The sequence below is a fragment of the Xyrauchen texanus genome, chromosome 47, assembly GCF_025860055.1.
Source record: "Xyrauchen texanus isolate HMW12.3.18 chromosome 47, RBS_HiC_50CHRs, whole genome shotgun sequence".
Taxonomy (NCBI): domain Eukaryota; kingdom Metazoa; phylum Chordata; class Actinopteri; order Cypriniformes; family Catostomidae; genus Xyrauchen; species Xyrauchen texanus.
In genome coordinates this window covers 3,183,539-3,194,054 of record NC_068322.1, presented here as the reverse complement: position 1 = coordinate 3,194,054, position 10,516 = coordinate 3,183,539, and the positions used below count along the sequence as shown (strand labels likewise).

General features: G+C 38.9%; 1 protein-coding gene across 1 annotated transcript; it reads right to left on the bottom strand.

Annotated features, from left to right (window-relative positions):
* Window positions 1-1,441: 1,441 nt before the first annotated feature.
* LOC127638989 (phosphatidylinositol 4,5-bisphosphate 3-kinase catalytic subunit gamma isoform-like) lies at window positions 1,442-8,646 on the bottom strand. The gene is made up of 11 exons (XM_052120773.1): window positions 8,502-8,646; window positions 4,391-6,384; window positions 4,063-4,128; window positions 3,754-3,979; window positions 3,563-3,666; window positions 3,267-3,413; window positions 3,085-3,175; window positions 2,849-2,979; window positions 2,489-2,600; window positions 2,251-2,408; window positions 1,442-2,155 (listed from the first exon to the last, which is right to left on the bottom strand). The coding sequence occupies exons 2-11, from the start codon at window positions 6,374-6,376 to the stop codon at window positions 1,874-1,876; spliced, it is 3,303 nt and encodes a 1,100-aa protein (XP_051976733.1). The 5' UTR covers window positions 6,377-6,384; window positions 8,502-8,646; the 3' UTR covers window positions 1,442-1,873.
* Between the last annotated feature and the right edge of the window lie 1,870 nt (window positions 8,647-10,516).

Genomic DNA, 10,516 nt, shown 5'->3' with positions numbered 1-10,516 from the left:
ACTTTCAGTTAGTACATTTTTTTAACCAATATCAGTCCTGATCATAACTACCAAATAATCATTCAGTTTCAGGATTTTAACCCTTTAAATGCCAGTTTGTTTATATTATGCCACTGTTGTTTTTTATGAAACAAAAATGTAATTATTTTCCATATGCGAAGGTTTTTTTGTTGTTGATTAGCACAGTCTGGGTTATGTCAATGATTAGCAACAACATTGATTTTGATGCATTATTATTTTTTTGTGCAGTGTTTTAAAAAAAAACACTCATGACCTTAGAGGACAATGTTTGCATCAAAACACTGCCATAACACATTACATATATTACTTTCCACTTTCACTAACTTTTTAACCAACATCAGTCCTGATCATAACTAGCAAATATTCATTTTAAGGATTTTAACCCTTTAAATGCCAGTTTGTTTACATAATGCCACTGATGTTTTTTTACTCTCACACGCATTTCTCAGTACACACATAGAAAACACCCACACAATAGGTGGGAATATGAATTTTGCTCATGAATCATGAAGCTAACAGAAAATAGGAAAAAAGCATGTATTTGTTCCATAGGCTAAACATGAGAAACATGGCGCCATCTGGTGGAAAATATAAAAAATGGACATTTTTTAACCAGGGCTCCAGAACGAAAGCATAATATCATAGAATACATGATTTTATTCTGTTCTGGCAATTGGGATCAAATATCACAGTTTTAATGGGGACGTTTTTGTACTGAAGGTCCTGAGTGTAACCATTTATGTGCACACAGTGTATTATAGATGGTATTTAAGATCTGAGATTGCAATATCAAAATACACACCTTTGGTTAAATTTATGCCGTTGACATTAACACAAAAATGAAAAAGACAAAAATGTCCCAAAGGTTGCACAAGGGTTAAATGCAGGACGTGGAGGCGAAAAACGCATCAGGTGGTTGCCTACATGAATTATGATCCCTTCATTATCCCGATATGTATGTAAGGGATAATCCTCCACAGCACTTTTCTGTAAGGGTAAATCACTTCCTGCTAGTCCTCCTGCAGAGGATATTGCATTGAGAAATACAGAATTCTGCGTAGTCGGCTTTGCTGTATACAAATGTTGCCCCTGTCCCAAGTGACAGATTTGATGAATGCATAATTTGCATACTGAGCACATTATGCAAACTACATACTGTGGAAATGTTTATTTGTCACTCTGAACATCGGCCATTTAACACAGCTTTGAATGTAGAAACAATAACTGTAGTAACTATGGGATTTTGGCAGAATCTATAGGTGCAATTTCATGATTGAGGGTTAATAATGTAATGGCACCCTCTTAATTAATAAATGTGATATGACAATAGTTTTATAAATGTGCCAGTAAAAAAAGAGAAAGAATACTTGACATTTGTTTTCAATTTTTTTTAATATAAAACAATTAAATATATCGAAATGTGATTTAATGTCGGCATTTTAGGTGATTCAAACAAAAGCTGTGCTCTAGCAGGTTAGATATCAAGTAAAATGAAATATGATTCAAATTATACATTTATTGTAATTCATATTTTCCACCACCTCCTCTACATATAATCATTGCGAATCACAGCTGAGCTCAATGTCATAGTCACAAGATGTCACATGTAATTAGCCAATTTTGCCTCTCAGCAGACTGAAGAGTCTTAAAACTTGGGCTGACAGAATACCAGCTCCTTCTCCAGTGATCAGACTCCTGCTTTTCCGACTTTATTATGGGTATGTAGACTGATTCAATCTCTTAGACTGCACCTTAAAAGCCTAAACAACAGAATCGTTTAAGTCTTTAAAAAACCTTTTAGGTTTAATTCTTCATCTAAAATGATCTTCGTCATGCAGGATCGATGGCACGCTCAAGCTGAACGTTTCTCCACACCTTGTTTGATACCTAGAACTAAGTGAAGGAACCAGTTGAACTGCACCGTCCAACCTTTGTCTCGACATATCTCGATTTGTTCCAAGAAATGTTGTTTGGCTTCATCCTCAGAGCGTCCGACCGTCAGTGCTTCCCGTATGTACTCGATGTCCTCCTCGCTGGTCAGCTGCGGCATACCCGTCATGAGCATCATAGAGAATAAGATGATAAGTAGGTTGGTGTGGTGTCTCAGAGCCATGTAGGCCTTCAGGCAAACGTTCTGTGTTTATAGGAAAGATTACACTTAGTCACTGCGAAATAATCTAATATGCTGTTACAGGTATGAGATAATAGATACTCTGTGTATGTGTATACCTGAAATTCGAGGAAATTAGGGCTGCTTTTTTTCCCGGTCGTGCCCATCAAATAAAGGAAATCAGGAGTTAGGACAAAGGGCACTCGTTCCTTGCTTATCCCCAGGAAACTCTTGTAGTTTCCAAGTATATGTCCAAAATCAATGTGAAACAGGTTCCCTAGTGGCAAACATATATATATATATATAAAGTCTTCAACTGATTATAAATCAAGCGATAGCATTATCATGAGCAATTACCCGTCTCTGTGATCATTATGTTGTCGTTGTGACGATCACCAATGCCCAGGACATAGGTTGCCACACAATATCCTCCACAGGAGAACACAAACCGCTCTACAGCCTGCTGGTGCTGAAGAAGAAGATGATTTACAACTTTAAGATAGCCTCAATACCCAAATAAAGACCTTTTCCACTGTGCTTATTTGCATCACGCAAACACAGTCATGCAAACATCACACGTCTAACTTTATCTTTATTTGTGCATAGGTGCTATGCACAAATGAAACCCCTCTCAAACAAAGACCCTAACACATCAGGAAGTGAGACGTTTCCTTCCTTTTCTGTAAATACAATAGTTTTAACTGAAACAACATATACCTTGTCCTCATTCACACACTTCTCACAAAGCCACTGGCTGAGGATTTCATCTTTAAAAGCACCAGTGTTCCCAACAGTGCTTTGCTGAATGTTAGCGATAGTCGTGGCATCCTTCACTATTTCAATCATCCCTAGAAGATAGAAGTTAATTTCTTAAATTAAACGACAGGGAACATATTGCCAAAAAGAAACCCACTGTTTATACATTTCAAAACAAATAAATCCACCACCATTACCAATTTTATTTCCTGTGGAAATGCAGCCATATGGTAACAAAGACAGATCCAAGGATTCCAGCTCCCAGATTGACTCCATTATTAGCAAAATCTGTGATTAAAAAAGACTATCTATTAAAAAGCTATCATAGATAAGTTGAGTGATGGCTGCAATCGTGCATTAAAATAGTGACCACACCCACCTGTAATATTAGCATGTCCTGACGAAGGTCATCCCCATCTTTAAAGATGATACCAATTGTGTCGCTCGACAGGGTGGTGGGGTCGGCTCGCTTGAACTGCAGCCATAAGGGTTTTTTTTTGGATGCCATCACTTTGCATTGTTCAATCTGCAAATAATAATAGATTCACCTAAGGAGACCTTGTTTTCCAAGTTATCCGAGATTAAAAATGGGGCCTAATAAACAGTGGATATTGCAATTACAAACAGGGAGCATTGGAGCCAAGTGGAAGTTAGTATCGCTTTGGTTTTACGTACCACCAGTGCCCCAGCCCGTAGGCCTGGGTCATAAGGCACTTTGAAGCTTTCTGGCAACCCTGACATTTGCATTCCTTCCAGTTTCTGACGCAGCTGTAAAACAACTACAGTTTTCCCACCAGATTAGATATCAATGCACTATGGTGGCCTAATGGAATATAATTAGGACAAATACTGGCTTCAGACATCACCTTGTGCCGACACGTCATACTTTTCTGCAGACATAAGCTTAATCTCACGGGCGACTCTTTGCAAGGCCTCTGTGATCTCCACCTGCTTCCTGAAGTCCTGCAACATAACTTCACCACAGCCACGAAGGTAAGCTTCCAGGATAACAGCATACCGCTGCTGGTAATGCATGGATTGAGCAATTTCACTACGCAAGAACCAGAACAGGAAGTGGCCAATCCGCTTGCTCTGCAAGAGTCACAAGAGTAGTCCAATGAAACCAAAAACACTTCAAACTGATTCAGTGCTTCAGACGGATCAGGTTGACTTACTCTAAGTGCACGTTTGAGAAGGAATCTGGCAAGTGCACTGTCATGGTATGGTTCAAATTTCACAGCCTAGAAGACAATTAATAAAAGACAACGAAGATTAACATTCATTCAATTCCATATAATCTTTCATAGAACAATATCTTTGACTTACATTGTGTATAATGGTACAACAGGAGGTCGGTCAGTTAATTTTATGTAAAAACCTCATTTGCATACTAATTTGAATAGCTTACTGAAGTTTCTTTGTTCACGTTGAGTCAGTGTGTCTGTGCTGGTATGCAAATCTAACCACTGAGTGTCTCACTGTTGTAAATCACCTGAGGCCTACCTGAACAAGCTGCAGGAGATACCGTAGAACATCATCATCTCCCAGAGTCTCTAACTTTCTGACGGCCATAGTGCGGACATTTTCGTCAGAAAAGTGGCAGTCGAGTAACTGTAAAGCCAAACCAACGTCAAGTGAGCTTAGGTCCCATACGGTACTCCGCTCCAGAAGAAAGTGTGTTATTGACACAGCCTCTTGTTTGCCCCATTTTACAGAGGAAAGGAACTTTGGATATGCTTTGGGATCCCGCATACACTCCTGCCTAAAGTGCCAAAGCAGCTCTTTATCTTCCTCACTGAGCGGATGCAGAGGATCAGTTGCAATAATCTGCTCAAACTGTTTCCGCAAGTGATTGGGCATCTCTCTCTGCCCTCTCTCCCCTTCCATTTCGGAGTCTTGAGAATCCTTGCTTTTAGGGAGAGCAACAGGGTAGCAGTACTTGTCTAGAAGAATAGCGACAGCCATGGAAGTGGTCTTGTCTGGGTTTGTGGCAGACGTAAGCTTGTCTGCATTAACACTGCTGTTGTCTTCATTTTTCTCTGGCATCTTCCACATATGCAAGACAAACTCCCCTTGTCTAAACAGAGACCTGTGGTCCACCAGTAACAGGTTGACGTAGTAAAGCAAGCGGCTCTTGTTTTTGCAGTCATTTTCCTTTGAAGTTTGAGTCTGGGCTTTTCCACAAGACACCTGCAGACTGAGTCGTGCTCCTTTGGGTATGTCCTTGATCTTTATATTGAATTCCAGCCAGGTGTTCCAAAGCACCTCATCTGTGAAGGGTTTTGAGCTTGTCCTCTCTTGGGCCAGCAACTGTTGACCATGAAAAATACTAGCCTCAACAAACACAATCAGCTCTGAATTGCGCGGAAGTACTGGTATGTCAATCCCCAAGATCTTAACCCTGAATTTTCGATTGCAGTCCCATAGGGAGATGGTGAACACCTTCTCGTGGTCTTTTTCAGTGATGGTCAATTGTTCATGTGTGCCAGCTACACCAGTGCAGTCATCCACCTGCGACCAGTGCTCTCTTTGGACTACATCTTGTTCAGGGTTTGGCGAGTGCTGTAACACCAAATGGATCTCTTCGCCGTTTTTAAGACACTGTCTGATCCATTGGAAGTCTTTGATGGCGTAGTTGCCATACAGGTATTCCTCTCTTCCGCAAACTCTCAAGACAAAATCAGATTCGCTGACATCTTCTGATATGTCAAAAAGCGCTCTCTTGTTAGCAATCTTGGCAAAGAAGCTCTGAAGAACCTGCACAGGTGTATCATCGATAGATACCTTAATGGTCTGGCTTGTTGTCTCCTTGTGTATCACCACCAGAATCTGAGTGTTACTTATTTTGCTCAGCATGTATTCAGGGAGAGGCTTTGTGGTTATCCAGGGATCCATTGAATAAAGTTTCGGATCTCTATCGGACAGCTCGATTTTCCGAGGGGTGAGTAGCTTTCTTCGTGTGAATTCCAATTCGTCATCATGGACGTTGCTGACATCTGTAACATCATATCCAATGAGGTGGTTCAGAAACCTTTGGTACTGAAGAGAATCCTCGGATGCTTGCGGCCTGATAACCAAATGAATTTTTCCCAACTCTTTTCTCAACGCTTTCCAGTAGCGGATGCAGTCAAGGGTTTGAAACACCTGCTGCTTATCATAGATCTCGTACCAGTTGCCTTTCTTCTGGTAGAGGAGAATGCAGTGGTCTGGCGAGTATTTTTGGTAAAATTCGGGGCATATCTTTGTGGTAACTGCTCTGTGCCAGAGCTGAACCTTAACCTGCTCTACCGTCCAATTTCCAGTCACGTCTAATAGCAGTGTGTCAGGGCTCTTGCTTGTTTTGTTAGTGGTGGGCAGTACAAACTCAACAGCTATATGATCCATGGGTACAGCTGAGGTGGATGTGAATGCTTTCATCTTCCTTCTCCTCCTCTTGTTTTCTTCTCTACGAACTACTGGTGGCTCATCATCACTGGCTTGCTGTTCCATAACCAATGCTAAAAGTAATTAAAACAAGAAACAATTGCTCACAATTTGAACTAGGACTGTTTCTATGCACATTTAGGAGAATGACGGCAGAGCCATAATCACTATAGAAATTTCAATTCATGGTTGGATAATATGGGTTTTTCAACAGCTGAAAGAAACATTTGCACTATTCATTTGCTGTTACACTCAGAATTGATCTTTTTGTGGCAAGGAGCATAGTGGGCTAAAGCACAGAACTGGTAAGCAGTAGGTTGCTGGTTCGATCCCCACAGCCACAGCATTGTGTCCTTGAGCAAGGCACTTAACCTCCGGGTTGCTCCGGGGGGATTGTCCCTGTAATAAGTGCACTGTAAGCAGTGGCGGAGCTAGGGGGTGGCCAGGGGTGGCCGTGGCCACCATGGACCGAAGCCTGGCCACCCCATTGGCCACCCCACTCGCAATTGCTGTTTTAGTCATTTTCTCTTGGCACAATTTAGTTCTTTAGAGGTGAAATCATCTCTGTACAAATGTACAAACTTAACATGTGCGCACACCAAGGTCGCCAAACCTCTCCGTCCCGGGTGTCATTGTATCCACCCATAGAATGTAAAAAAAGATGGACGATGCCCATTAGCTCTTTTCCATTGGTGAGAACTGAAGCCGCCAGTGTCCCGATATGGCGCTGACATCTTGGGACTTGAGTCTGCGCAGTTGCGATTTCGGGACCAGACCTGCACAGTAGTGAGCAGGAAGTAAAGCTGCAAAATCAAGGCCCCGCCCTCACTCTCGCTGAATCAATCGCAAGGACACGCCCCTGCACTTTTGACTTATGACGGTGTGAAATAATTAATTATAGAAATTTCGATCTTAAATTTAAAGCTCCAATCTCCTCAGTCCTCTGAAGATCCCGAAAAAAAGTCAGTTGGTGCTTCAGTGACTACTTCGCTCAGAGAACCTGTCAATCACAGCTGTCAATTATGATGTCACAGCACCGTTTTTATAGCATTAATTAACTAACTAAAAACAAACTTATTTTGAAAACAAACACTTGAAATTACATCAACGTGATAAAAACTATCTTTGAAAAAAGATATGTGAAGTGTAATTTAATTGTTTAGTTGGTCTTACGTCCCGTTGAATAACATGGGGAGGCGGGGTTTATGACCTACACTAGGACCAGTCACCGGGGGGGCGATCGAGACGTTTTGGCTTCACTTTTGAGGGCTTGTGCGGCACACTTGCCCCCACAGTCCGACGATATAAAAATGCTACCCAAACATTTCTGTGCCACCACAGACTGATCGCTTGCCACTGCATGGCCAACCCTTAGAAAAACTCCTGGCTCCGCCCCTGACTGTAAGTAAAAAAGTGACTGCCAAATAAAAAACAAACCAAAAAAAAAGACAATATGGTAAATAAAAACCCATCTAATTCTAATAATGTACCCAGTATTTCCAGTACAATAATATAAATGGGCAGTGCCACCTCCTCCCCTTATTAAACGATAACACCTAAACATTGCTTCCTCAAAACATACTCATTTAATGGGACTATAATAATAATAATAATAATAATAATAATAATAAATGGTGAAGTATTTATTTTGGTCTATAGTACCATTTAAAATGATCATTTATTTCCAGATAAATGTATTTTCCAGATATTTTCTCTTTTTTCTACTTGTTACAGAGTTAAAGCCAACAAAGTACAATTTAAGATGACGTTCACTTTATGCAAAGGAAGTCAAAGAAGCAGGAAGCACCAATGCTTCTTAATGCAAACACAAATGTTCAAAAGTCCTCTGAAGTCCCCAAATAACGCGAACAGAAACGTTGCAACCAATAAATCAATAATGCATTGACCAATATTGAAGAAAAAAAACAACAACATTAAAGTAATAATGTCCATGTTGCAGAAACGCACAGCCATTGCGGAAGTTTCATAAAAATAATACAGTGTAAAGTTTGATATATAGAGTTAAAACAAAGAAATTATGTCAACATTATAATATTATATTATATTATATTAATATAGCTAAACAAAATAACAAGCCAAACTAGGCCTAATTACAATACAGAAACATCAGAAGTAACGGTTTTGCCTAAGAGCTGGTGTATTAAAACGGATTAAAATAATATCAACTCACAGTTTAGCAGACACAGAGCCAATTACCCTGAAGGTGGTCGAGTAAATACTTAAACATTGATGCAGGGAAGCTCTCAAACTCTCTTATTCAAACAGTTATGCTCCAAAATAAACGCGATCTGTCAGAGAAGCTCTTTCATTCCCCCTCTCTTACGCATAATGACTAAACTGCGGCTCTCATTGGCTTGACACGAGACTCGATCATTCTCTCTCTCTTGAGGGGTGAAATATAAATGTAGTTTAGCTCATACATATGTTTTACATAGACGATAAGGGCTGTAGATATTTTGCATTTTATAACAAGACTCGGCATCTTAGTTTTATTTTTATTTTATGTGTATAAAGCTATATTTTTATTTTTATACGTATAAATGCTAGCTAGCTAAAGGCTTAGCATGTATTATTTTATTAAGGTCTTTTATTGTTGTATTGTTTATTCACGTTTTGTATATCTCAACAACACAAAGGTGATTTAATTATGATTTAATTTTTAAAAAAAAATATCAAAGCTTGATTTTTACGTTTTTCAACACATTTTAGATCAGCAACCTGCCTTTTCGTCTTCTACATTTTGACTTGTTGTGCAATGATGTCCTCTGGTGGTGTTTCTAATAGAAACATTACTATTGAATATGTTCTCTGGCTCTCCCTCTGTCCTTTTAATGTACTGCAGTCGATTAAAAAAAAAAGAAAAGAAAAAAAGAATCGATTCCTCGATACCGATGCGTCGGGTATCGATAATCGACTCGAGCCGATTCCTTTCAGGGAAACCGGTTGATATCTTCCGTACTGTGTTTATTTTCTCGACCATTTCAGAAGCCTAACAGCACTAATACAATTTATGTGAAATTTGTGACTGTAAATTAGCAAACAAAGGTTAGCATCTCTGTAAATCAGTATGTTGAATTGATCAATGTGCTTCGCATATTTAATTAGCCTACTTCTTGCATCATTTTATATTAAAATAATTTTATTTAATAAAATACTAAAAATGTTATACATGTTATAAAATATATATTTATTAAATGGTATGAAATAAACCAATACAAGTGAAGTGTATTGTTTGGACATTTTATTTAGTGTACAAACGGTAGTGGACAATTACAGTACCTTCTAATATAAACATCTGTCTCAACAAAAACTCATGAGTGATAACAGACAATTTCAATGTGCTTTTAAGATTATTTGCGGTAGTTCTTCGAAATACAGGCGCATCTACTCAAACTTCCTCAAATTTATCTCAGGGGATTGAAGCATCGCTTTGGTTTGTGCTTATAGGCCCTGATTTAACTTTATAATAATGGACCTATTAATAGTAGGCCTAAATGTAATTCGTGCTATAATAAATAGTGCAAAGAACGCTTAGTAATGAGCTGTTTAATTTGAGATTTAACTTTTACCTCCCGTTTTTTCGGAATCGAAAAAATTACTCTGGAATCGACTCTTTTGAAGCGATTCCATCAATTCTAAATCCAGGAATCAAAATTAGAGTCGATTCCCACATTTCTTTAATCGAACAGCCCTAGCAGTCGCTGATCTGTAGAACAGACGTCAGGCGCAAAGATTCCCCCTCGACCAATCAGAGAAGAGAACAGCCATAACAGCCCTGCGATTGGCTTAGTTGGAGGCGGTGGGGTTTGAGTGGGGCCTGTCATGACGTCATTGCCACAGATTGGATAGTCCGTTCACCGTTGCTCTTTTAAATTTTTATTTATATAAATAAATTATATATATATATTTTTTTTTTAATTAATACGATTATCTCGTGTTTCTTTATTACTAGCATTATTAGTTTATAAATATATTAAATATGTTTTATTTTAAGTTGTGGAAAATCAGGCACAAAAAAATAAGACCGAAAATATAAAAAAATCATGTGTTTCAGTGTAAAAGTATATTAATAGAGGAACAAAAACATTTTTGATATAACTTTCAATTATACGCATCCCTTTAGCAACTGCAACAGTACATTTTGATTTGTTCTCATTATGTATTAATCAGATTCAATAAACAAAA

Excerpts from the sequence above, each read along its gene's own strand:
- LOC127638989 (XM_052120773.1), bottom strand. The coding sequence starts at position 6,376 with ATGGAACAGCAAGCCAGTGATGATGAGCCACCAGTAGTTCGTAGAGAA. Across the intron at positions 3,980-4,062 it reads TTCTCAAACGTGCACTTAGA|AGCAAGCGGATTGGCCACTT; the intron begins GTAAGTCAACCT and ends TGACTCTTGCAG. Across the intron at positions 3,176-3,266 it reads AGGACATGCTAATATTACAG|ATTTTGCTAATAATGGAGTC; the intron begins GTGGGTGTGGTC and ends TTTTAATCACAG.